Genomic DNA, 27397 nt, shown 5'->3' on the forward strand with positions numbered 1-27397 from the left:
TCCTCCTCCTTCCCAGACCTTGCCATGCACTCCATCCCCATCATGCCACAATTGATGCGGTTCAGCTCCTTGATCCAGCTGAAAATCAGCTCTTTGGAGAGCTTGATGGTTGATGTTTTTCATACTGACCAAGGAGGCTGCAGGGTGGAGTCTCACAATCCAGAAAGAGTAATTTACACTGTTGTGGATTCGCTGTTGCTATGGTAAAGTTCTTGCTGTGCCTTATTTAGGGAGTAAACTTTTTAAGGTTGATCTTTGTGCCCTAGCTGGGTGCTAGTTGTTTTTTGTGCACTTCTCAGCCTGTCTTTTTGAAGCTAGTCTGCTTTCTCTAGACAAGCATTTATTTAATGGGAACTTCAATTTTGCTTTCTTACATTCTAAACAAATGCTTTAATTACAGTTGTCCAATCAGGTATAGAAAGTAGAATGTTTCAAGAAGAGACACTGAGAAAGTGATACGGATTTACTTATTGATCATATAGAACAGTTTCTTGTAGTGTGATAAACCAGGTTTTAATCCACTTGTAATAAAGCCTGTGCTTTAAGTCAAGTTAGTTGATCATCATCCACAGATAGTAGGAATTCCTGTATTTAGCAGTTTGTTTTAGTACAACCAGGGAAGAATTACTTCTAGTTGCAGTAATAGTGCCAGTAACGGTAAAAACGTAGGATAATTTAGGATTGGTAGAATGTACGTTAAGAATGTTGTATACAAAGGAGTAATGTCTTGACTTTCTGAATATGTATTAAAATGATACTTTAGTCAAAATTGTTAATGCATTCTTAATAAACTGAAATTTATTTCAACTATTTTATGGGTATATTTTAGCATTAAGTGAAGTGTAGCACTTCCTTGTTTAGAGATTTAAAGAAGTCCACACCAAAATAGGCAATGAAATGTAACAGCTTCATCCTTATGCAAAGAAAAAAAAATAAAGAATTTGTGAAATCATCACAGGAGGAGAAAATCATTCTGCTACTCCTGTTACTCATAGGAGTAAGAACATGAAAAACAATTATTTCTTATTGGATATTTTCTCTTTGAATTGCTGCTTTTTTTTTTTTTTTTCAGAAACAGCATTTCTCAGAAAAGTAGCATACTGCAAATGCTATGGTGTTAACTGAAAATATAATCAAATAATTATGTTTTTTTCCTAGCTTTTTGCCAGTTTATTTTTGTAAAGGTGCTTCTTTCTGAAACACAATCTTCTATTCTGTTTCTGATTTCAGAAACAATCATTTTATCATCAGAAGTCATGTACTATTTATTTAAAAAAAAAGAGAGAGAGAGAGACTAGAAAAGAGGTAGAGGGTTCATTTCATCCCTCCTTCTTCCTCAAAGCAGAATAAATTGTCTGCACTGTTCCTAGTGCAATTTTGTCTGTCTTAATCATAAAAACTTCCAGTGATGGAGCTTTTATGAGATCTCCAAGGTAATCCATTCTAGTGCTTAGTCTTACAATTATAATTTTTCCTTAATATTTATTTAAATACCCCTTGCTGCTTTCTGTGTAGCCAGCAGTTAATGCTTTCCTGTTTTAATAGGTTTTACATGTTTGAAGACTTACCGTATCTTCCCATTGGCAGTTTCCTAAACACAGGCAACTTAAGCGTTTTACTCTCTGACCTCTTTTTTAGGACAATATTTACATCTTATTTTTAATAACAGAAAACATGACAAACCTTGTTTATAGTTCTTCAGTTACTCTGTTATCCAGAGCTGTACACCAGTTAGTGTTTATATTACACTTGAAATCACTGACATATAACCAAATACACTTTTGTTTCTAGGTGAAAAATTTAGAGAACTAATGGATAAGTTCCTGAGGGTTAACTTCAGTAAAGGCTGTCCACCCTTGTTTACCACTTTGAAATCTTTATATTACAATCCAGAAAAGGTAAAATTTAGTATTTATTTGATTTTAATGAAGTCTTTGTATTTAATTTCTAATAGATTATCCAAATGCGTTTATATGCATGTCCCTGTAACTTAGCAGTAACAGCGCACTAATTAGAAAGATGTTCAGTTTTGTCATACCTAATTCATCACTTGATGATGTTTCAGCTGTATGAAACATGCATTTCTGTAGGCGCTTTATGATGTCACAGTGCTTAAAATATGATTATTGCAGAAAGCACTGAAGTTTGTAAAAAATCAAAGATAATCAATAACTTTACTTTTGTGTATTTTGAGTGCTAATGTGTTGGGATTCTTTCAACTTATGGTTTATGATGTCACCAGAAATCGTAATATTTTAAAATATCACATGGATTACTATTGTTCTACATATATTTTTGAAGTGCATGAATGCATTATCATTTACCGCAAAGAGATTTGTTTCATATTTCAGTCTTGGGCTAAAATTTATTTAGCCTTAAATTTATGCGCTTCTAAACTATTACTGCATTGGAACAGTTTTGTCACACTAGAGCTATTATTTCAGATTTAGTTCTTTGATCCAAGCTACCAGTAAGATGTAGTAACAATTAATTATCAAACTAAAGCATGCTACTGAAATGTACAGGAAATAAAATATAGGTCAATCTATTCAGATGTTGCTATTTTTGCTACAAACAATAATATTTGTTTTCTTGATCCATTCATGACTAGTTAAGGAGTCCTTTTAGTAGCTGGGAACAACCCCAAATACATGATTCAGCTTGTTCTTTAAAGCCACCAATTGATACTCCTCTAATTGAACTAAGAATGTTCTTCATTCTAAGAGTTTTTTTCTTTAGTTGTCCCAATGTAAAGTTTTTACTATGTTTCTGTTTACAGAATGGAATCTATATGTCAATCAAGGAGACAGTGATTTTAATAAATTATGAACCTGTGTAGGACAGACTTTTCCATAGTGTATACTTCTAATGCATACACTTAATGTAAATGGTCTTAAAACTGGATTGAAAATTTTTAAATGATCATGCAATGAATAGCTAGAAAGAAAGTGAAATAATGAGAAAGATTTTTCCTTTGATATTTGAAATGTTAAAATCTAGGTGCAAAAGATATAAACTGATCTAGCATGGGAAAAAATTCTAGCACTTAATCATTTTTGACATGATAAGATAAAAAGTTGACTACTAACACTGTGTTTTGGGACACGTATTTATTGGGGAAGATATCTTGCTGATACTTGTCTTCTGTGTATCAAATTAATACCTTTTAGACCTACTTAATCCTAAAAATTAACTAAATATTAAAATGTAGGATTTTTGTGCAATCCTGACTTCTGCAAAACCATTTTCTTTTTCTTTTCTTCCTCTTCTGAAGAGGGGAGTCCGTCTTGTGTTTCATTTGGTTGGGCCAATTTTAGTTTGTGACAATGATTTGTAGAAATTCTGAAGTTTGGGGCATGAGGGGCAGAAAAGTGTGCAAAAAGCAAACTAATGTTTGCTGCACTTCTCAGGAAAATGTTATTCTTTTGGTGTCTCTTTGCTCTAAGTTTGTACCTAATGCTAACTTTTAATAGTTTTGTTATGTTTTGTTTAAAAATGGAAAGACACTTTTTAGAAAATAGCTAGGAAATTACTGAATTCTATAGAAGATGAACAGTTTATTCCTTTGAGGAAGGGCTGCAATTTGGCATGGTCAACTGCAGTTGCATTTTGAAGTGGTATAGAGACGAGAATTTTATGAAGGAGTTGATATTTAAGTCTAGAAGGTTCGTTCTTTCTAGAACTCTAGAATGGTCCAGGATCTTTCATCAAACTTGTTTTCAGGATAAAGACAAAATGCAGTATTAATAGAAATTTTCTCTTTGTATGTGCTTAGTAACTAATTCAGACAGGAATAGTGCCTCAAATTTTTGTGTGTGGGAAAGGAAAACGTAAATTATTAAATACCTGCAAAAATATTGAGAAGTAATGGGGAAAACCATAACTTTATTTGCTCAGACAGTGAAAACGAGGAGTAGACCACCTCAGTAAGTATCTCTTAACATGTATTAAAAGTATCTTTTATACTGAGTGAAGTGTGAAAAGGGTAATGTAAAGACTAGCTGGTTCTAGAGGAAAAATATTACTATTCTCTCCCTACCCACCTGCAAAAAAGTATAGTGGAGTAGAAAGCAAACATTTGCGAAAGGTTAATTGGTATCTAATTGTTCTAAGTTGGTACTTTATATGGTATGTTTAACATAAATTACTGATATATTTTGATTCAAAAAGGATTATAGTCTGCGAGCATTACTGTTTCAGTTCTGGGTGAAAACGAGCTTTAGCGTCACGAGCCACAAACTCTAGGACTTTCCAGGATCAAAGTGAAAACCCTTCAGGAGGGTTTTAAAACCTATGTAGTACTTAAGCTGCTTAGAAAGGCTCAAAATACCAAGGTTGTAGGGTAGGAGTTATGCTTCAGATTCTAGTACAGATGTTGTGATAGGAATTTAAAACAGATTTTCTGTTCTTCTTGTGGGAAGTTATAGAAGTAACTCAGAAAATAGGATGGGAAGAATTGTGATTTTGTTCCATTTAAGGAGTTAAAGGTCAATTGTTCTGTTAGCTGATGAGCAACTAGCCATGTTTTAGTATGTTAGCACTGATTTGATCAAAGGTCCCTTAAATAATTGAGCAGTTTAAATAGTAGAGCAAGTGAGTATTCAAATCACTAAGAAAACACTAGAATAGTTTTTAATTTACACGTCTGTAAAGCATTGAAACAGTACATTTTTAACTTTCTTCTTTCAGTTATGCTTACTTTTATGTTTTGAGAATTGTTTGACAAGAGACATATTCAAAAAATTTTTTAAGCACATTTGTTACACACTGAGTTTAGGAGATTAGAAAAGTGACAGATTCAAGAATTCCTCTCCTGCAAGAAGAGCAGTTAGTATGGGATTAGGAACTAAGTCATGAGTGGGTGCTCAGCAGGCCGGACAAAGCACAGGTATTGGCTAGCATATCATATTTAGCATATACAGTGCCAAACGGCGAAGTGCTGCTGTAACAATAGCAGGAATGTAGAATGGGGGACAGGCTGGAGCATGCAGGTCAAAACTCATAGCAAACGAGGCATTATTCTTTCTGTTGCTTACAGAGTAATTTTTTGGCAGGAAGTCTGGGTTCGGGTGGTGGGGAAGAGCCTGGTTAGGGAAATTAACAACTGCTACTGCTTTGATGTTTTGTTTCAACTTGGAAATTTCTATCAAATCTGATACGTCTCAAGAAATTGTCCCAGTTCATATACTTAGGAAGAAAGTGTAAAATTCCATAATATGTCTCGATGTGCAGTACTGTCCCTCACTTGCTAATCATCCTAAGTTTATAGTAATAGTACTGTGATTTTTAAGGCATTAAAGAGGCCAGAAACATAGCAAAGCTGTGTTTTGCTTCTCAAATGAGTGATTGTACCTTGCATACCCTTGTTGTCTTTAAGCTAAAAACCCTATCTAGATTGTATTTACAACATCGTTTTACAGCACCTTAAGTTAGCCTGCCCTTCTCCGTTATGCAGTTTCCCTTCTCTTCACACCAGCACAAACTATCACACAGCTGCTCACTGAGCTGCTTCGGAGGGCTAATCTATCTGCAAACAAATTCCCCCAGCTGATTTTCAGCTGAATCACTCCTCTGAATCTTGTCACTAGGCTTGTACAACATTGTGAATGCTACGCGTGACAGAGAGAGAGTACCTGGGTTGCTGAGCAAGATGAGGGATCACAACAGCTCAGACTTTGACTGGTTTAGGTTGAGGTATAGCCATGCCTTTGTATATTTAACATCAGCATTCATATGACCCCTTCTTGTACCTTATCTGACCAGATAGTTTTAGGTTAGTCAATTGTATGTCCATATCCATAGTCATTAAGTGATATGGGTCATACCATTTCTCAGTTTCAGTATAAGAGAAATATGTAAGACTATGTAGAAAAGTTATGCTGAGATTCTTTTTATCTCAAGGAATGATAAGGTGCTGCCTTTGATTTTCCCTTCCAACTCAGGGGCTTTGAAACCTGCTTGTTGATGACATTGGAATCTTGACCATATAATTTAATACAAAAAACTTCAGTAAGGTGAGTATGTACATGGATAAAGTGCATCTTAGGCTCATGCTTCAGGTGTCTAAATAAAGAATTCTTTCGATTATCATACTGGGATTTAAAAATGTTAATATCATACTTAAAGATTTTGGTTAGAGGTGTAACTTGCTGAAAGAAGATCAGTTATGTAAGATGTATGCACTGTTAAGTGATGACTTGTAAGTGCTTTCAGTGGACAGCACTTAATAGTAATTTTCCTTTGGGATGTAGTATAGTTGGATGGAATTTGCAAAGCTAAAGATTTTAGGCTTTCCTTTTTACTCCAATTGTAAAGCCTCAATAAGCTGAAAAAATAGTATTATCTTATGTTTTTTATTCTCCTTCGGAGCAGAGTGTGACAGAATATACTGGAGACGTGGTTAGCCTTCAATTCTTTGCTGTGCTAGAAATTGGGGATATACTCGAATTTCTTATTTCAGTAAATAAACAAAATAGCAAGGCCTCTCTTTCATGCAATTTCTGGGCTCTCATTGAATGTCTGATGCTGGCTGAATTCATTTCCATAAATCTCTTTATGAAATGTTTTCAATTTATTTGATTCAATAAACCTAAATACTAATAAATGAAATGTGGTACAATCATAGACTGGCAATAAGGAAATGTAAATTAAAAAAAAAAAAGCTTATGTGGCATTATCCTATCCATGTGAACACAGCTTTATCCTCCTTCCAGATCTTTAATTGAATTCTTGTTCTGTTATTTGAATTCCTACCCTTTGAGACCTCGTTGGTGACAAGCAGGCTACACCTAAATAGAGGAGTCTGAAGACAGAGTGTAGTCTTTTCGTCACTTGAACATTTCCTGGAAGAGGAAAAAAAAAACACACAGAACTATCTTTGAATAGTTCTGAGTAAAGAGCATACTACATTCCTCCATTCAGATAATGGTTTTCAGAGTATTTGATTAAATATAATTCTTGTATACTGTAAGGATAACTTTTTGACAAAAACAAAAATTATGCATAACTACTATGCAGTAAAAAGATGACTGAAATAATTATATGTAGTTTTATTTTCTTAGTCACATCTTGGGTGCACATTAATTATTTTATGGACAGATGTTTTTGTAAGCCCTCGAGTTTCAAATACCTTTCAGTTTGTGGTCGTTTTAGTCTCTAGAATAGAATTCTTTGGTAAACGTGTTTTCAAGAGCCACAGAATGACATTCAGTTCCATACTCAGGCATATGTATTTAGGTCAGTGGATGCAGAGAATGGTTCAACTCATCTTTAAAGTAGGTTCCTACGTATGATCAATTCAACGGCTCTCTAGACTCCTTCAACTGTGCTGGGTAGGTTTCTTTTGACTGTAGGTGGAGCAGTGTCATCTACATCATAGTCACTTAAGTACAGATGTCTGCACCCCAAAGTGTCTACAGTGTCTCATCTGTTTCACTGGTGTGTGTGGAAACTATTTATACTTGTTCCTGAAGTAGTTTATTAATGTAAGTGTGTTAAATATAGTCATCTTATTATCATCTGTCTGTGAAATTATAGCATTGAGCAAGCTACAGCAGTTGCATCTGGAAACAGTTTTGGATGTCCTTCCCAAAAAACCGAAAACTGAATGACAGAAGTGCTTATGGGGGCAGAGGGCCGCCTTTTCAATTTCCCTTTTTGGAGATTGTTTATATATTTGTATGAATGTTTTAGCAAATGTTAAGTGGACCGCAGTGTGGAATACAACTGGTTTTTCATCACTTTACCAAAGAATGAGTCTTACATAGATTAAGGATGAAAGATTTTTAATCTTTCTTCACACAGATAATTTGGATGAAGTCATACTAGGCCATGTAAGTAGGGTGGACATCATAGTACAGTAACGTGGGTTTTTTTTGTGTGTGTGAGAGAAGAATCTTAAGATTCTTGCTAGAACAGATTTTGTTCAAGTAAACAAGGGTGTGGGGATTCAAAGTCTATTCAGTAAAGAAAGACTTCCTATAGACTTCTTGCTTCTTGGCATGCACAATCTTTTTGTTTGTTTTTGAAGTAAACTTCAGCAACTTTTTTTCCTCATAAATACTATTGTTCTCTACCAAGACTTGTTTGTAGTGTACTTATTTTAAGTTTCAGCAAGTAATCTGGATTCCCTAAAATTCTGGAGCAGAAAAAAAAATCCTCTATGTTGGCCTCATGTTCAATTTCTGATGTGTAGAGACTTATATTTGACTGCATGACAGGATTGAAAAAGAAGCAGTTAAAGGCTTGCTAAATAATTGATACTTTGGACCTCTGAGAAGGTAACAGATGGTGAAATCTGGGAGAAGCAGAGAAGCAGGATGTTTCATCACCTGCAGTCAGCAATATTGTAACCTTTTAGGTGCAACTTGTTAACCACAGAGATTTATGAGATAATTATGTTCTTTGGAGTCACTTAAGGTAGACTTTGAAAGAACTCTGAAAGCTAATTGAAAACAAATTTGAGTGTTAAGCTTGCTTTGCTGTAAATTACTCTACAGGCTCCTGGAGTAAAGATCTGACTACAGATTCTGTTATCCTAAATTGCTTGTAAAGCAGTGATCCTACTGATGCTTCCTAATTCTAGAAGTCAATTATCAAGTTCCTATTTAATAGGAATTGTAACTTAACTTGGGTTTGTGCCTTTCTGTTAATCTGGTAAGTAGCACATCTTTCTTCCTCTTCAAATCGCTAGACTGGAGGATATGTAAGTAGAAGTAGAGACTGAGGGGCAACCAAGGAGGAGCTTGAAGGAATGGAGCTAGCAGTTTTCTTTTGTCCAGAAACTGTACTGCTTGCACTACATGTATGTGCTGTGCGTAGAACTGCTGATTAGTAAAATGCTATTTTACTCAAGATATTGAACAGCTAATTTTTTAAATTCCCCTCTATACTATGCTGTTGCACTGAATCATATAATATTGAAATGGGAAACATGAGAGGGACTTTGAACTGAAGTAGGAGTGCTGGACAAAAGCAAACTGAAAAGGAAATTTTATCAATTTAATTTTCTAAAATTAATATTGGCAATTAATTTCCTGCAGGTAATGTGGAGTAAGGCATGTAAACAGTAAAACATCATGTAAACAGTTCAACATCTTTTATCAAGTGACAGTTGTTGCTGTGCTCTCTATTGCTGTGCTCTCTGTGCTTTCTATTTACAGCTACTAAGGGTATGCACTAATTGGCTCTCTTAACTTGCTATATTGGTTCACAGCCTTATTCTATGCCACTGTATCTGAATAAAAGATGAATTAGAAGGCAACAGAGATTGTTAGCCGAGTCTTAATGTTGTTTTTAGAATTTCCTATTCAAAACAAATTTCTAGCACAAAATAGAATGTGTTCAGTCATATATCATCACTGATACTAGGTTATAGATCCTTTTTTCTTACAGCTTATTAGAACAATCATGGAACTCTTTTATTTAATAAAATGCTGTCTTGATGGCTTTGTTCTTATTTAAGAGTCATGATTTATGGTCAGCACTATATTCTTTTCAGATGATTGTTAAAGTAGCTGTTGTGTGTTGTGAAGAAATCGGCTAAGTCTTGATTTTAGTTCATTATATAGCAGCAGCTACCAAATGCTGTAAATATAGTTTAACGCTTTTTAAACTTGCGATATGAGATTCTTGGTCATGATGTGGTATATAAAAATGAATGTGGTTACATAAAAGGTAGAGAGCTTGCAAATGTAAAAACACTGTACCAGTTCCTACAAACAAACTTGTGTTGGAGGCAAGAAAGGAAATGACTGATCTGAACAAGACCTGAGACCTTTCTGTGCAGATCCCTAGGGTTAAGGAACAGAGCTCCATTCTGAGCTCGGTATTTATTTTTCTCAGAAGTGATTTTGTAGTATCTTGTGAGGACAGTGTGTTTAACTTTGCAGTTGTTCTCAATGTGTCAGTTGGCTAATTCTTAGGTTGCTAAGACAGCTAGCAGACCTCAAAATATCACATAGAGGAACTCTTTTTAAATGGAAATAAATGCATTGGAAGAGTTGTGACCCTTTTGCTATGTATAACAAGCATAATCTAAGCCATCAGCGTTCTGGAGAAAACTAAGTTCACACATTTTCATGGTTAACTGGTTGTTATTCCAGTTGTGCATGTTGCATTGAGCTGATAACAGTTTCATTAGTGTGTAAAATGATGAGTGGCTTTATTAAAGTCTAACTAAAAGAGAAGACCATTCTTGAGTTTCTGAATGGTATATCCTTTAGATGCTATCTGTCACTCAGGAACAGAATGATTTGCTCTTTTTTGTCATGAATAGAAAATTCAGTCTTCAGAAAAGCAAATCTTATTTGTATCTAAACTTTGTTTAATGTAGGTTATTAATAGTATTCTACATTAATGTATGGCTGCTAAATTGAGGGAAGAAGCTGAGATAAGGAAAATACCAACATAGTCTTTGAGTATTTCTGTAACTTGCTTAATGTTGTTTCACGTGTTATAACAAACTCCACCAGCAACATCCCGTTTTTTTCCCGACTAGGATTTGATTTAATACAGGTTTTAGAACATGGAATTGTTATCAGATATACTCCACTGAGAATGCATTCTATAGATTCCACAGTAAACACATGTTTCTGGTCCATGAGTTCAGTCATTTTCTGAATACCAGCCTGTGCCTCTTCGTGCAGTTCCTCTATGTTTTTATGCTCTTACAACACACTCTTGGTTCTGGTTATTATTCAGGGTATCAAGATGGAACCCCATGAATGTCTTACTGACTGCTCTTGTCAACTTTGAAATTCATTCCATGTTAGGTCGCTTCTTGGGACTTTTTTTTTTCCATGTTGAATTTATTTGGATGGTTTCTCAGATAATGGAAAAATTCTGGGGAAAGCTACCTAGTAAGGGAACGGACTTTGTCCTAAACACCACTGTAGGGAACACTAAATCCACAGGTTAAACTGTACCCTTCATGCATTGATTTTTATGCCTTTAATTGGCAGGTACAGCAGATGCCTAGCCCTCCTGGGAGGAGGACATATCCCTAGCAGGTACTTAGCTTGCTTTTTCTTCTCAACCTGCATTTGTAACTTAATGGAGATGAGACTTGCTTTATATTTCATTGATTATGTGAAAGTCTTTCTCAGTCTTGAAGGCAGAACTCATCAAACTGGGATTAAGGAAGTTGTACAGAGCGGATACTCCAGTTTAATCCCTGTTGCGCTAGGTAGAGTTTCAGGAGCAACAAAAGATCATCTAAGAATGGTTGAAATCACCAGTACTCGTGTTAGAAACTGAAACACTGAGCCCCTGCCCTTGGACCTTTTCCACCACAGCTTCAGTGTGAGCTATGACAGTATCAGCTTTACAGTGCAGACACAGCACTAACAGCATCCACTTTGGACAATCTAACAGTATATCTTTATCAAGAGCAGTTTTGAATGTGTGATGCAAAAAGAACGCCTTACAGTATCTTCTGTGTCACTGCCCATATGTATGGATAAGGGCAAAGTACCAGGTGCCAAAAAGTCACTGAAGATGTTGCCTGTCTTAATGTCAGGTTCAATATTGATGTCACTGGTATCTGTTGGTAAGCCTCTCCCACTGTTATTAGCAGTTTGAATTTACCTCTTTCCCTGTCCACTGACACCAAGATGAACTTTGCATGTGGTGATATTTTTATTCCTCTCATAGGAATCATTCTCTGCTTTTCCCTAACAGGACACTTCTTAGAGTCTCTCTTTGATTTAAGGCCTTTGCATAAATTCTGTAATTCAGCATGGGTGCAACAAAATGGAAATGGATTGTTCAACTGCAGCCTAGCTGGTGCCTTAGGTGATATCTTGAGGACGTTGGTGCCTACTCTCTCATGTCCAAGAATGCATCCCTGTTCTGTATCGAGGAAAAGCAGAAGATGTCAGTGAAGTCACTGACAACTGATAACTTTTGTTCTTGAACTAAAAAAAAAATCTTCACGACACGTAATCCAGAGAAGCTTTAAGCACCTTTACTGATAAAGCTTTTTGTCATCTTTTCTTTGGAGGCTGTCAATTTAGCCTCAACATTTGTAAATGTTTTTAAAGCCCTCTGAGAGTTGCTGGTAAAAATAGCGAGTTAGAGACACCCAGGCAATAAAGAATGTATGCTGCTTCTCTGTGATTTTGAAGATGTATGGATGTCACTTTCATTACCTTCCTAAATACATACATCTCAGTAGAGGAGGATCAGATAAGGGAACATTTAAACAGAATAGACGTACACATGTCCTTTGGACCTGATAGGAGGCATCTACAAGTGCTGAGGCAGCTAGCCAATGTTACTGTGAGACCATTGTCAATAAGCTTTGAAAGAGCAGGGCAACAGGGGGAAGTGCCTGAGGACTGATAACGGCAAGTAACACCCCTGTCTCTAAAAAGGGCGAGGAGGAGGATGCAGGGAACTGCAGGCCAGTCAGCTCACCTTGACCCAGGGAAGATGATGGAGCAAATAATTGTGGAAACCATTTCTAAACACATGAAAGATGAGGAGGTGATAAGGAGTAGTCAGCATAGATCAACCTGGCAGCCTTCTACAATGAAATGACTACCTCGATGGACAAGGGGAGTGTTTACCTTGACTTTACTAAGGCTTTTGACACCATCTTCCATAACACCCTCATAGACAAACTGATAAAGTATGGACTGAATAGTGGACAGTAGGATGGATTGAAACCCAGCTGAGCTGCCAGGCTCAGAGGGTTGTGATCAGCAGCACAAAGTCCAGCTAGTGGTATCCGCCACAGGTTGATACTTGGTCCAGTGCTGTGCAACATCATTAATGATTTCGATGATGGGATGGAGTGCACCCTTAGCAACTTTGCAGATAAACAAAGGTTTATCAATGAGTGGTTGGCAAGCCATATGGCTGACAGTGCTGCTGTTCAGGGGGATCTCAATAGGCTGGAGACTGACAGAGGGACATCATAAGTTCAACAGAGGGAAATGCCAAGTCCTGCACCTGAGGAGGAATAACTGCAGGTACCACAGTAGAGGCTGGGGGCTGATGGGTTGGAAAGCAGCTTTGTAGGAAAGGTCCTGGTGGGCAACAAGTTGGATGTGGGTCAGCAATCCACCCTTGTGGCAAAGGCCGGTAACATCATCTTAGGCTACTAGGAAGTGTATTACCAGAAAGTTGAGAGAGGTGATCCTTACCCTCTACTTAGCACTGGTGAGGTTACCTCTGGAGTGCTGGGTCCAGTTCTGGGCTCACCAGCACAAGAGAGAGATGGAGCTACTGGAGCGAGTCCGATGAAGAGCCATGAAGATTGTTAAGGGACTGGAGTATCAGTCATACGAGGAGAGACTGAGAGAGCTGGGATTGTTCAGCCTGGAGAAGAGAAGGTTCCAGGGGGTTCTCACCCATATGTGTAAATATCTGATGAGAACAGTAGGAAAAAAAAAGATGAACTCAGATTCTTCTTAGTGGTGCCCTCAACAGGACAAGAAGCAATGGGTGCTATCTGAAATCCAGGAACTTGCTTTTGAACATAAGAAAACATTCTTACCGTGAGGATGATCAAACATGGTATCAGATTGCCTAGAGAGGTTGTGGAGTCTCCATCCTTAGACTGGATATGGCCTTGAGTAGTCTACTGTAGCTGACCCTGCTTTGAGGATGGGGTGTGGACTAGATCTCCAGAGCTCCCTTTCAACCTTTGTGATTCTGTAATAGTGTTTTCCTGCTGAGTTTCACCCACAAGTTTAGGAACAACTTGTGGCCTTTGACTTACTGGCCAGCAAGGTAGTCTGCAACAGGTGCTTGGGTATTACATTAGGACAAAACATTTTGGACAACAGTCTGTCAGTACTGAGATCTTGTAGTAAGCGCTTAATGCAGAAGAGCATAATGAGGACAGTTATCCCTGTATACATGAGTGCACATATACAGGAATGTGGAGGTGACTAGTCAGAACACTGATTGGAATCTGTATTTGTGTTCATGTATTTGTTTGTCAGCCTAGCCTCCTATTCAATTGTGGGAATGTCTTGTTTCACCCCCTCACAGACCATTCATAAAGGGGAAAGACAGATATTTGTCACAGAATCTACCTTCTAGAAACGTATTTATTTTGAGTACAGGGGAATGGCTGTCTGAGGCTGCTGACTTGCCTTGGTATTAGGCTGTGTGTGGGTACATATGTGGCTCACCACGTCATGTAAGGCATCTGTAACTACTTTAGGCTTTTACACTGAAGGAGCAGGTTGTTTATTCAAGAATGTAGTGGCGTTAAGCTTAGGTGCTATATATAGATGTAAAGGGGTCTAATCAGTGCAGTCCTTTATCCTTCATTTTGGAGCTTAGAGACTTCAGAGTGGCTCTGAGCCACTTTTGTATAGCATCCCTCTTTATTTCTGCAATGTTCACAGTGCAAATTCTCACAGACAATGTAATAGCTGTGCGTTCTGTGTTTTGCCAGTGGTGACCTACTTTTATTGTGAAGAAAAGAGGAACAGTTAACCTGCGTGAAGAACTGTGCTTCTCGGGACGTGGCAGTCACCTGGCCGTGCTGTTGCTGTGTGTGCTCACTGGCATTGAATTTACTTGCCCTAGCCTGGTTGGTGAAGGAGAAGAGGAGGAAGAGATAGAGATGAAATGCTAGTAAAGTAATAATTAAGTGTGCAGGCTACTTCACAAGTCAGTTCACGCTCACTTTCAGTATTTGCGTGCTGACAGAGACGGTTTGGTCTGGCAAACTTGCTGCAGGTATCTGTAGTGTCATAGAGCAGGGACTACTGGTCTTAGTCTGTGGTGGGATCAGAGAATGCTAAGTTCCTAATCTGGATTTCCTGTGTTGATATCCAGCAACAGTTGGGGTGCTCAGTGGAGTGGTTCTGTAATGCTTGGCAAATGCCACGTACTAGGTTCTCAATGGATAAATGAAGTGGTGTATTTTGGAGATGAATATTTTGGACCTCAGTGTCCTGTTACTCATTAGTCTCGCTGTCCAAAGTGGATACTGCCTTCCTGTACCCCACAGTGACAGCTGCAATGGCATATGCTTAAAATAGCTGTTTACCCGAAAGTAGCCTGTTCTTTGGGAGGTTATAACGCATGACTCCCATGACCTGTCATCTTGATCTTGGACTTCTTGGTTCATACAAATTCTGCACCAGAAAAGATCATGGTCTTTGTATACTCTGTCTCTTGAAGGTGAAAAAACTGTGCGACTCCAAACAGGTGATGCTGCTCAGGGATTTGTCTCATAAGTGTGTGTGTCATGCAGTTCATAAATACACTATTTTCTAAGGGCTCTGCCCTTTGAAGGGCTCATGGAGAGTGTGGTCACGTTCCCAGTTGTCCATACCACGTTGTCTTCTGTTTCCATCCTTGCTGAAGGAACAGCTCAGGTGTTTGAGTAGCAGTTCCTGAACCTTCACAGCTTTAAATTTACACACGTTTCTGTTTTTCTTAATGTATTATGATATTTGTTCTATGCGCTGCTGTTCACAGAACAATTTTTGCAGTGGCAGTCTCTGAGAAGGCTGGATTGAACATGTGAGGATAAGAAATGCTGATGGTTGTGAGGGAGGTGCTTGCGTGTAGTGGGGTCTACATTGATGGCATGTTTTCAAGAGGTGTGGCTATTTCTGGAAAAAGTAGTCCCCTTTTACTTGAGGAGAGCATCATTAAGACACGTTCTTTTTGTCCTGCTTTTGGAGGATTCCTTCCCCTCCCCCAGATTTGGCTTTCTTGGCACCAAATGCTAAACTGTATCGTCTGGGAGCTAGTAAGCCTAAGCGCAGTAGCAACTGCAGGGGATGTAAGAACTTTCATTTTGTAAATTCACAAGCATGCCGTTGAGGTAGTTTTCATATCAAACTGGATTTGTCGTTTCTCTCTCTTTTATTCATGGGTGAAATAATAAGAATTATAGGTGAATAAATAAACTGAGTGAAATCTAAGCATGAGAGGTAGAAGGCTATCATGAAAAGGGAGCTTCATTCTATACAAGGAAATGTTTTTTTCCTTAACGAGATATCCCTTTGTCCTCTAGAATGTTGAAACCTTACCTAAGCAAAACATGGCTTTAAAAAATGTGGACGCTGTGGAATTTTTGCTTATGGCTGATATTTCTAAAGTAGTATGAAAAGTTTCACTTTCACTATTTTTGGAGCATTGTGGAGCAACTACTTAATGTTACCGCTATGTGAGTGAGATGTTTTGAAGTGTGAATGTTTTATATATGCTAAGGAGCATGGGGCATTTGCAAAGAAAATGTTTTGGTACAACAGAGTCTGTGTGCATGTGAAATATTTTGACGTGGATGTTTTCTTGATCCTTTTCTCTGGCTTGGAGGAGACTTACTGTCCGGCTGCTAGTTCTTCCTGTTTGCTCATTGTTAAAACATGGGTATCAGCAAACTGGCCAGTCTACCTGAATTTTCTATAGAGTTAAACCTTGCATTTCAGAAGCCTGTTACAGAGGGCTGAAATTCACCAAATGTGTCTTTGTCAGACTTATTTAAAAACTAAAAGAAGCAACGTACTTGAGCATTTACGTTATGTTCATCCTGTTGATATCTGAGTACCTAGAAAGAGTTCACACAGTAGGTGCGATATAGAAATACTCCATCAAGACTTAGTCTTAACCATAGTCTGTTGCTGGCCTCTTCAAGAAGCAAAAATTGGTGTTTAGCAGTGCCAGTCCATTGTTATGAGTGTTATTGTTCATGCAAAGTTACTGTTTCGAGTGAATATAGCTGCGGCTCTTGGCGGAATGGTTTTGCTGGAAGCTAGTAAGCCTAAGTGTAGAAGCAACTGCATGGGATGTAAGAATTGTCACGTTCTGTAAACTGTTGTTCAGATGTATTAGAGATAACAATGAACATGCTTATTTGCAACTCTCCTCCACAAGGAAAAGAGAGAGAGGTCTTGAAATGTTTGGGGAAAAAAAAAAATTCTCTTTGTAATTGACCAATATTTGGAAATACTCTTTGGTTCCCCGTACATGCTGGTCTCTATATCCATGAGATTAAAATCCAAAGAGTGAAGACCTTCAATTAGTCAACATCAAGGTTTGCGTCGATTGTGTTGCAGGTGCGTTGATTCCATTGAAGCTCGACATTAGCACACATGTGTCCTATTTCTGAGTAACTTAAAACGTGGAGACTCTGTGAGGAAATACTGGATGAGAGAGAATGTCTGGCTGGAAGAAACGTCAGAAACATCAATCTCAAAAAAGGTGTAAGACTGTCTACGCAGGAAGGTAGGCTGTCTCCCCTGAAGACCTTTCTTTACCCCTTATGAGAAAGATGGCATTTTCTTTCCTGGATGTGGAAAGCTAAAGGATATAAAGGACGTTGCAACTGTTTCTGTGGTTAGATGTGCTCGGCAGACTACTGGTGGAGTATATAAAGAAGAGAAAAACACTTAGTTCCACTCTAAGTCTTTCTACATTTTAAGATGAAACAACTCTGTAAGATCAACCAAGCAGCAGTGTCTTTTTTTTTTTTTTTGCTGCCTCTGTCACCTTAGTGTTAGAGAGAAAATAGCGTCTCTGAGTTCAGATTCTAAGAGTGGAAGTCTGGTAAGTGGACTCATTCAGGATCTGGTTAATAGCTGGTACGTTCACATCAAAGTATAGCATCTCTGCTATGTAACTGTATCTTAAGGAGGAGTTAGGAAATTTTAAAATAAGTGGAGGAAGGAGAAGGATGAGAAACTCTTATTTCAGGTGGTGCCAGGATTCAATACTCCCACACTCTAGTGAGAATGGGTAGTGTGAAACATGGTGGCTGATCATTTGGGTCTCTGAGTTGACATGTAAGCCAAGAGCTGACTGAGGTAGCACCTCGTTTATCAATTACTGTTATGACAAAGAGCACCTTTTTTTTTTTTTTTTGGTGGAAAAGGATGGTCTCAGTGGCCTACCCTGTGAATCATTGCTCCCAATACTATTTGGAAGATCCACAAGTGTTTCGGACAGCTCTAGTCACACAGTACTTCCTAATGGTACTCTGCGGCTATGAAGTTGTTCGCTTTTTTTTTGTTTGTACAGTCCCCAAGCTTGCCCAAGAGCTTTCAAAACTAGTTGCTGACGAAAACAGTTTTGTGTGTGTTGGCCACGGTGACGTTTTAGAGTGCTGGTTGACTCTAGAAGAGTTGGTGGTCGTATAAGGATCGTAAAACCTTTCAGTATCAACTTGTACTGCTGTTGTTAATGTATTCTGTTGTGTCAACAGTTTTATGAATGTATCACTAAAAGGAATGTTAGTAAAATTGCTCTAAAACTAGAAAATATTTTTTGGTCGAAGTATGTGTTACAGAAGGTCTCCAGTTACCTGATCAAGTGAATGCTTCTTGTTTTCTTTCATTGATGACTTGGTGGATGAAGCTATTCTTTGTATCTTTTGTTTTCCAGCGTAACCCTTGTGTTTTTCTACCGCGATCTCATCCAAATTTTGTTTTGTATTTGCTAGTTTTCTTGTATGCTGTTCAGTGGCTCACCTCTTGCAAGATACTGGTCTTGATACGGTGCAATAAAGATTAGGGAAGTATAATCCACACTTCACGCCTCTGAAACAGGTAGCAAGATGCCAAGGCCAAATTTTGCAAGCATTGTTTGTATAAGCCGGGAGCTATGGTTTCAGAGTTGCTGGCCTTCAGTAGTTTTCGTTGGCCTCGGATGGTGTGCAATGCTGAGTGCTTTAGAAAATCTGGTTCTGGATGCTTTACAGCAGTATGAAAATGAATATAAAATCTGTGTTGTGGGTGCCATAACTTCATGTAACATCATTCCATTTCTTTCTCTGCTTCCTTCACTGTCTGGTGTATATTATGTGTGGCAAGGCCTCTTTAGTAAGGGTATGCAGTAATTAAACATGGTACCTAAAGTGTTACTGGGTAACTTGATTTCCAGCACTTTACTTTTGGAGCTACTCCTTGACTTGTAACTTGCAGCCTGTTGCAGAAACATCACTGGCATTAGAGCAGCAACTCACTTAGCCAGCTGGTTGTCTCTGGCTTTGAAGCATTGTTTTTCCTTCCTTACCACTGTCTTGATATCAAGAAAAAGTAGCTGCTGTTTTACCCTACCAAATAACTATTTGCAGTTGGCTAGTAACCAATGCTTGCTGTGGGGTGGGGTGGGGAGAACTGAAAAGAGAGGTAAACTTCAGGTCTTTAGGCTTCCACATAGAGTGCTCTCCTAGCATGGCTTTGTAACTCTAGGGATCTGTTGCATAAGACTGTCATCTCTGTAGTGGTGTATCTGGGAAAGCAATATCCCGTTTATCCTCTGTTTATCATCTGTTGGAACTAGTTCTAGAAGGAAGAGGTCTAATACATTTAAACAGTGTGCAGACCTGGGTACTTCTTAGAGGCTTCACTTTAGGTACTTGGAGACAGCAGATAAACGGAGAGTCTTCTCTAAACGGTTTGTAGATTTCAGTATAGACTGGCAAGTTGAATTTGCGTAGCTTCCTTTGAAAAGGCAGTGAAAAATCAGTGCTTGGAAACCTGCAAACAGAGGAGAAACTTCAGAATCAGGCCTTTAACAGTGTTATGTGCGATCCCTGAGCTTCTGTTTTAGGTGTGTGTGTATGTGGTTTTGTACATTTTACAGTGTGGCTGCTGTGGGAGAATTTTCATGAGGAAAGAAAGTCTCTGTTCTGACCATAATATTCCTGTCCTACTGAATCCTTGGTTCCTGCACAAAAGTGTTCTAAGTTGTTTAGCTTCTCACTGGTAGTCTTAAATTGTTAATCTATGTTTGCTTTCACTTCAAAAAAAAAAAAAAATTACAGCAGGTGCAAGAAATTGATTCAAAAATGGTGGTCAAATGTGCTAATTTTTGCTAAAAGGGTAGTGTTCATACATCAAAGTATTCTGTAGCTTTAGTATAGGCACTGCATTTGCTGCACCTATTCTGTAGCCAGTGGAAGTTTTCTTTGAAACCTTCTTGAATAGGGAGCAGTTCTGAGGCTGGTTACACAACTTCAATGCGTTATCGTTATACTGATGATAGTAGTTAAATATGTGGTTGAGTTTGAAGCAAATTATTTCATTATGCTGGTCATGCTTTTATTTCCTTAATGGAAAGGTGCTGGAGTTCCTCAGGGAGATTTGGGCCTTACTGACACCCCCCAGCAAGAAACAGAGCCTTATGAAAGTTAAGACCTCACTTCCAAGTCTGGCTGAATCCTGCATTTCTCCGTTCCAGATGATATTGTGGTAGTATCACTGTTGTTGAGGTGCTTTAACAGGTTGATTATAGAGATATTCAAAGAAAGTTACTTTTAAAATAGTTTAGGAGGTTTGTTTTAATATTTAACTTGCTACATTTGAAGCACTCGAATTCATGTCTGACTTTTGTATCTATAATCATCTTTCTTTTTTTACTTTTTTCCTAACATGAGACTGATCTTGTACTTCTAATGTTGTTCCACAGCTCCAAACGATCACGGGCGGTTACACTTCAGTGTGTAAACATACACGTGCTTGACCTTTCCAACGCCGCAGTATATTTTTTTAATGAAGAACGTTCTTTCTGTGACTTGGTTGCCACTCTGCTTGAGTAATCTGTTCTGTACAGAGCTTTTTTCCTGTACTCATAGTTCTGTCCTCCAAGAATAACTGCTGTGTGCAAAGCCCGTTACGTATGGGACAGAATAACTTGCAGTGCAGACGCTCAAGACAAAAAGTGGTTAATGCAGTCACACGTGGCTAGAAGTGGTGCATGGTTCAGTCTAAATTGCAGAATGATTGCAGTCTTTACGATAGGCTGATATTATAAATTTTCCAGTTTTAATAAACTTGTACATAGTAGGCCCTAAAAAATAAAAAAAGTCTGTCTTAGCTGAGCAAGTGTACATAATAGCTGGAGTCCACCATGTTGCAAGTTGCACTTTGAACGAGGATTGCAAACTGAAAGTCATTTGGATAAGTGGGGGAAGTTTTTCTTCTGGAAGTAAGTATTACAAATTATCTGCACCTTCGGTGGTGGTATTGACACCAGAAAAAAGCAGCACTTGTTTTTCAGGAGCAGCTGTGCCAGTGCTAGCAGCAGTGAACAGCAACAGTAGTGTTCCCTTATGCAGAGAGTTTTGGCATTATCTTGGGGGATTACTTAGAATGGAGTTAGATGGTATGAAGTCAAGTGCACACACATTATGCGCACGGGTTTCTTGCAGTGCGGCTGTGGTGTTTAGCAAGACATCATGTAGCTTCCTGGCAGTGATAAAATTGGAAGTGTTCAAATATTTGCATACTCTATTGCTGTCTGTCTTGTTACACTGTCAAACCTGGAATATCATTATCTCATAGTTAGAAGTAGCTGGATGGGACACTTTTGAAATGCAGGAGAAACGTTACTTAAAAAAAAAAAAAAAACAACAACGAAAAGATTTATCTGAGTCTTGCTAAAGAGCTTTTTTAGTTTTTCTGTGAACTGTTTAAGGCATAAGGAGTTAACACAGCTGGGTTCTTAAATATTCTTTTAATTAAATTTTGAGTAGCAAGCCATGCGAAATGGAATTTCTTCTTTAGGTGACTGCCCAGATGCCCCTTCCTGAATGGATATGCTGTAGGAGCTAAACTCGGACCTTTTGTACAGTGCAAATGTGCCAGTTGGCTCGTGTTTGGTATGCTCTGTTCTGCTCTGCCTCAATAAAAACCACATCTCAATTCATGCCGATCACCTCTTGGTCCCAGATGGAGCAGCTGCTTGTCTTGGCTAGGGTGCAGTGAAACTTTTTTTTTCTAATTTGTAGCATCTTTTTTTTTTGTTTCCTATTTTGAATTTGAGAGCTGCTTACTTTTTTTTTTTTTTTGGTTGAGTTGATAGGCAGTTTCTTTGCTTGACGTTTCCCTCCCCTCGATATTTTCTCCCAGAAAGTTATGTTTGTTCCCCTAGTAGGGCTGTACTAGATGTTGTGCAATAATCAAGTGTGCTCCTGTTACCTTGAAAAAATCTCCCTTCATAACCATCTTTCGGAACTGAAGGTTCAGGTCTAAGTTCTCCGCATTTGTCAAGATGGAGGCTCTAGGATGCAGTTTTATGTCTTGGGCAAGAGCCTAACTGACTCTGAACACAGGGTCCCCGTGTATGAGGTTCCTTAGGAGCCTTAGCGAGGGGGTCTGAGTTCCTTGCCAAGCTGTATGCCCGTGTCTTGCCCATCCCAAGGAATCAAGGGAACCTTTAAAGGGAGGCTGTGAAGGCGCCCCTGTGAACAGAGTGGGTTCTGAAACAGAATCCATCAGGGAAGAAATACTTCAGATGATGTTCCTGTTTGTACTATTATTGTATCAGAGCTTTTTTAGCTCTGCAATGGTTCTGAGGAAGCTGTTGTTAAAATGGTGCTGAGAGGAAGCTCAGCACCAATTCTGTACAGCATTCCCCTTCGTTGTCTTGGGGGTTCAACTCCTGCAGCTTTCAGCTTTATAATATTGGCTGGTGTGGGGGGTCTGTGTGTGTCTGTATAAATACCATTGTCTCATGCACAGGCTGGGAACAGAGGCAACCCAGTCCTGAATTTGTTTTCACCCCGACTCAGAAAGGAATGGTTTGGTACTGCCTTTATTTGTGTGGCACAGATCAGGCACAAGCCCTAATCGGGCTGTTATCAAAGACCTATTCTCCAGAAATCGGAGCCAGCAGCTACTTTCTGCTTTTCCTGTGTTAACTTTGGTACCAAGTTCACAGATATTCTGCAGGGGCCATTGATAATGCTTCTCTGAGCACCTTCTTGGTTTCTTAGATAACGTGTCAGAGTAGCTAAGATTCCAGCTGCTGTCATAGTACTTTTTTGGACAGTTTGTTGGTTGGTTGGGTTTTTTAAAACCAGTTTCCCCCAAGGAGTTTAGAGTATTTCTTCAGGGTGTGCACTACTTGTTTCTCTCTTGTGAAAGATATTTCTGATAATTTGGCCACAGGGATTCTGTCTGTTAATGCCCACACGGCTTTTCTCTGGCCCAGGGCAAACGCCTTACTGCTACTACTGTTGAAAGACTTTGATAGTTTCTGTCCTTTAAGTTGCTGTCCAGTCAGTATCTATCTGTCTTTTCCAGGACACGGTGACTTTTCTGAAGTTCTAGTACAGCCGTTTGCCTTTGTGAACTCTATAACTAAGCAAGTTGCAGGTTGTTCCTACATCTTTTGATAGGTGCAACTGTTTTTCAAATTCTCACGTATATATTATCAAAGGGTTTGTTTAAAAAAAAAAAAAAAAATCTAGAAAACATCTCTTCTGCTCTGCTGGAAAAGTGATGTCTGTAACACCAGCTCTGCCTCGTTTTTCTGAATAAGAAATGTTACTCAGGAACCCGAAAGCTTTGTTCAGGTGCCACCAGCTTTTACTGTGCTGGTAATGGGAATTACTGTCAAAACTGAGCTATGCTTTGAGATGGAAAAAAAGGGATTGATCTGATCTAGCTTTGAGACACGTTTCTACTGCCCCATGAAGATGGAATTTGTGGGTCTCCAGGAGTCGTCTTTCTCAAATAAGTAGTCATTGGATTGCTTCGTTGATGACAAAGCCGTATGGTGCTTCAAGATCCTTTTCTGTGACCTGCAAGGGTCACTGCCATCAGCGCCATGCCTGTGACTTGCAAGAAGCAAGTTTTCTTCAGAAAACAAAGTGCTGTGGAGAATTCTCTGTTTAACAGAGCAAGGTGGCTGGTTCCATGTTTCCAGCACAGATAAGACAGCCTTTAATACTTAGAAGGGCACAAAAGCACACACTTGCTGTATGTATCCTGTCACCTTAAAAGAAAATGCAGCGTGCAGAAATTGTGTTGCGTTGCTGGGTGGGTTACGCAGTCCTCCCGTTGCAGATCTTCCGAACTACCTGAGCAGAGCAAGCTTCCCAGCGATGGAGAGCACCCATGCTGACCTTTTAGACCATAGGAAAATAGAGCTGTTTGACATTTGAAGCAAATTCTGAGATTCCAGGATTGAGATCCTCTGTCTCTGGGAACATCCCACTCCATTTCAAGCATGGAAGACCTAGTGGATGATGAGCAGTTTCACAACTGGGTGTTCCCTCCATTTCTACCAGCTATTTTCTCTCTCTTTTCTGCAGGCCTCTCTGCAAGAGACGTCATTTTGCTAGGAACAGTAGAAGTGCTTTCTCAATATCAGGGAAGACAATTCTGTGGAATTACTCCCTTATTTTGAAGGAGAGAGAAGTCTGGCAGCAACCCTTCTCCTTCCTTGGAAAGGTCTACAGCTGTCTTTTAAAATTGGCTGCAGATTGCAGTTCAGAAAGGTAATGCTCCATCTTACAACTCCCTCTGAAATGAAGGAAGTGTCTACAGAGGGAGTATCTGATGCTTGTGGCAAAGTGCAGCTTGTGTTTGATCCTTCAGGCTGTTGACCTTCTAAATCTTGTGAAATCCCTCAGAAATCCCAAGACAGTTTGGATTTCTAGATGGTACAGGTTTGTTTTTTCCCTGCAGCCTAAGTTCTTCTGGGTTGTGTGTCTCAAAGTAAATGTGTGGAGGGGAGTAAGGCTTGCAGCTGTCTGTCTTGCGGTCTCAGGACTGATACTAGATAGCTTTCAAATAGAGAATGGTCTCATCCCTTCCCTTGCATCATGGACTTCAAGAGCTTTGAGAGACGGATGAGTCTCAGAGTCAGTGAGGTTCTTGGGAAGTTGCTTTTATTATGCCTCTCTGTTGTAACTGCTGAAACAAAAGTACCCAGAAGTTTCTTAGGAGAAGCTTAATTGTGTCGGCTACTGGAAGCTGAGGAACTGTTGGCTATTTTTTCCCTCTAGTCCTTTGTGGAAAGCCTGACCAAACACACTAGGCAAAGTGTTCCTGCATGGAAAAGGATCCAGTGCTACCGTGGGGGGGTCTCAGACTTTTGGTGTTCGTGGAAGCCTGTTGGAAGCAGAACGTTGGTTTGAGACACTGAACTTTCAGAAACTTGTAGACTTGACGTTGGTGAGGCAAGGTTGGGCTTTTTTCCTGAGCCTCCAGCATCTTGTTCTTATACTTGGCTACTGTTTCAGCTTTGGCTGCAGCGGAGGGTGCAGCTGCTTGAAGGAGAACAAAAAGTTACTCTTTGCGAAGTGAGTGGATCATTCAAGTTGTGACCTCGGTGTGCGTTCCACCAGGCTTTTTCTAGGTCTCTTTTTTGCAGTTCCGGGGATCCTGTGCTTGAGAGGGAGCAGAGGTAGTAATAGGTGTGTTCCTCTCTGCTTTGCTTCTGCATGTGTCTGTCTGCCCCTAAATGTGCGCGTGGGCAGTTAAAGCAGGTGTAGAAGTACTGTAGGTACTTCACTTCTGGCACTGCTCTTCCACTGACAGAAAGGTGTAGCAAATAAAGAAGCATTCAGCAGTAACAAAAAGGACTACAATTCCAGAAGTCCGGAAGGAGAAAATTATTTTGTTGGCTCTGGTAAGCAGTAGTAGTGCTCTGCAAATCTGTATGGGTAGGTAAACTATGGATTTCTGTCCTGGGGACACAAGTACATGTAGCTGTCATTGAACTATATCTTTAGAGCAGATATTACAGAGACAATCTAAATCTTCTGTAGTACTTGCAAGTCATAATGTTCAGAGTGGAAAGAAGTGTTTTTTAATATAAATTACTGGATGCGGTACAGAACTGTGAATAGTGAATAGCTACTCTTCAACAAATTTCAGCTCTCTTAAATAACAATATGAAAAATGCTGAAATAGATCCCAGTATGCATGTTTGTTAGGCTTTCTGTAAGGACATAGTCAGAAGTGGTTTTCTAAAGTGTCCTTCTCCTCCTGTGCGTTAATACCCAGAAGTGATCCACTGGAAGCATGATGTTTATGGGCTGTTTTAGTGATTAAAATGTTACGAAGCACGTGTTTGTGTCAAGCAGCATGGTCTCGTTCCTGTCTGCTCTCTGTTTTTACTCTTCTGCGCTGTTTTGTCTCCTCTTTGTTGCTGGTGATGTTCCAGGCATGTCTCATTTGTGTAACTGTGTATGAACTTTGTTTTAGTAAAGTCCTCTCCTATAGTAACAGTGTGGTTTTTTTTTTTTTTCCCTTACAAAATGAAGCATGTCTTTCAAAAGTATTTCTAGGACTTGCCTGAAGATTCTACACTAATGCATAACTAAAACAGGTACAAATTTTCTTACCTTAGAAAGACCTTGGTATCTGTATCTACAGGTCAATAGCATATTTTGTTCAGGCAGGTTTATGGATGCACCTTGAACTGTTTACAGCTTAGGAGGAGTATTGAAATTTTGCTTCTGGTTGTTTGCCTTTGAGAACAGTGTGAATAAGAGCCTAATCATACCGCAGGAATCCAGAAGGCAGCAGCTCTAAGGTGTGCTGAATGTTAAACGTGTGGGTTGCTTCAGAAACTGACTACAGGATCTCTTAATTTTTGTGCAGTACAAACACTAATGATATCTTGCTGATTTATAATTGCCATACGATTGCAATAACTGAAAAATACTTAAATGTAGTGATTGTGACTGGTAAATTGACATGCTTAATCCTTTTTTTAAAAAAAGGAGTACGCTATTAAATGTAGTAGCTTAATTCTGGCCGCTATATAGTATGCTGCAATACCCTTATTAAAGATATGGAGAATTACATTCAGTTCCTTTTCTTACAGTTGTGGTTTCATTGAAGAATGAAATACAGTGTTAGTCTCTGGAAGGTGGTCATTGAAACAAAAGTCTATTACAGTGGTTAGGCAAATTATTTTATAATAATAGAGAGATTATTAATTTAGTAATTTAACATGCATAGTAATGAACCCGGAGAGTTTCTGAGCCTTCTCTTTGAAAACTTTGAATCCTTGCTCTGTGTTGGTGGGCTGTTGGCTTCAACTACGTGGCCTTCCACTAAATATTTCTCCTCGCCCTCGTTCCGTGTGTTCTCCTCTTAAATCCTTTCCTTATTGCTTTCCTCTTTACTTTTATTTCTCTATCATTCCATGCAACTTAGATCCTACATGGAGTGAAGAAGAAAGTTTGAAACTGGCAGTGAGTCTGTTTTAGTCCTAACATCCCGTTCTCCAATGCTCATGTTGTTTGCTCTTGTGTGTATGTGATATTCCTCTTTTGCTCTTTGTCTGTCTTACGAAAGACTTCTGTGGCAGGAGTCGTTTGGTGTATGGTGGGACGTAGTCCCCTTTTTCGCTGATGGTCTATCGGTGCCACCGTAATAGCTACGATTAACAATAAAAGAAATCTAGCCATCGCCTATTTATCAGGAAACCGATTTCCCCTTTTGCTGTCCCTTACAGAAGAGGCTACAATATGTTTTGCGCTATTGATGGCCTGGTAAGTAGAAGCTAATGCTCGCGGAACAAAGTAATCCAGAACTGGAGCTTAAGTGAATTTTGTTCTTTTTGCTTACAGCAAAAAAAGAAAAAAATATATACATATGAAAGGGGTGTGTGTGTGTGTGTGTGTGTGTGTGTATGCACACACAGTTGTGTATGCATGATGGTTCAGTTTGTATGT

At 39.0% G+C, this 27397-nt stretch overlaps 1 protein-coding gene across 3 annotated transcripts in view; it reads left to right on the forward strand.

The window, feature by feature from the left end:
* The window catches only part of NAA16 (N-alpha-acetyltransferase 16, NatA auxiliary subunit), a 76647-nt gene that overhangs the window by 32771 nt on the left and 16479 nt on the right, over positions 1–27397 (forward strand). For all 3 annotated transcript variants that reach the window (XR_011138594.1, XM_068929723.1, XM_068929724.1), the window contains exon 9: positions 1792–1898. Coding sequence is in view for 2 of the 3 variants with exons in the window: in XM_068929723.1 (XP_068785824.1) it covers positions 1792–1898 (107 nt within the window). In the remaining variant the exon portion in view is untranslated. The remainder of the gene's footprint in view (positions 1–1791; positions 1899–27397) is intronic.

Source organism: Struthio camelus, chromosome 1, assembly GCF_040807025.1.
Source record: "Struthio camelus isolate bStrCam1 chromosome 1, bStrCam1.hap1, whole genome shotgun sequence".
In the NCBI taxonomy this organism is placed as follows: domain Eukaryota; kingdom Metazoa; phylum Chordata; class Aves; order Struthioniformes; family Struthionidae; genus Struthio; species Struthio camelus.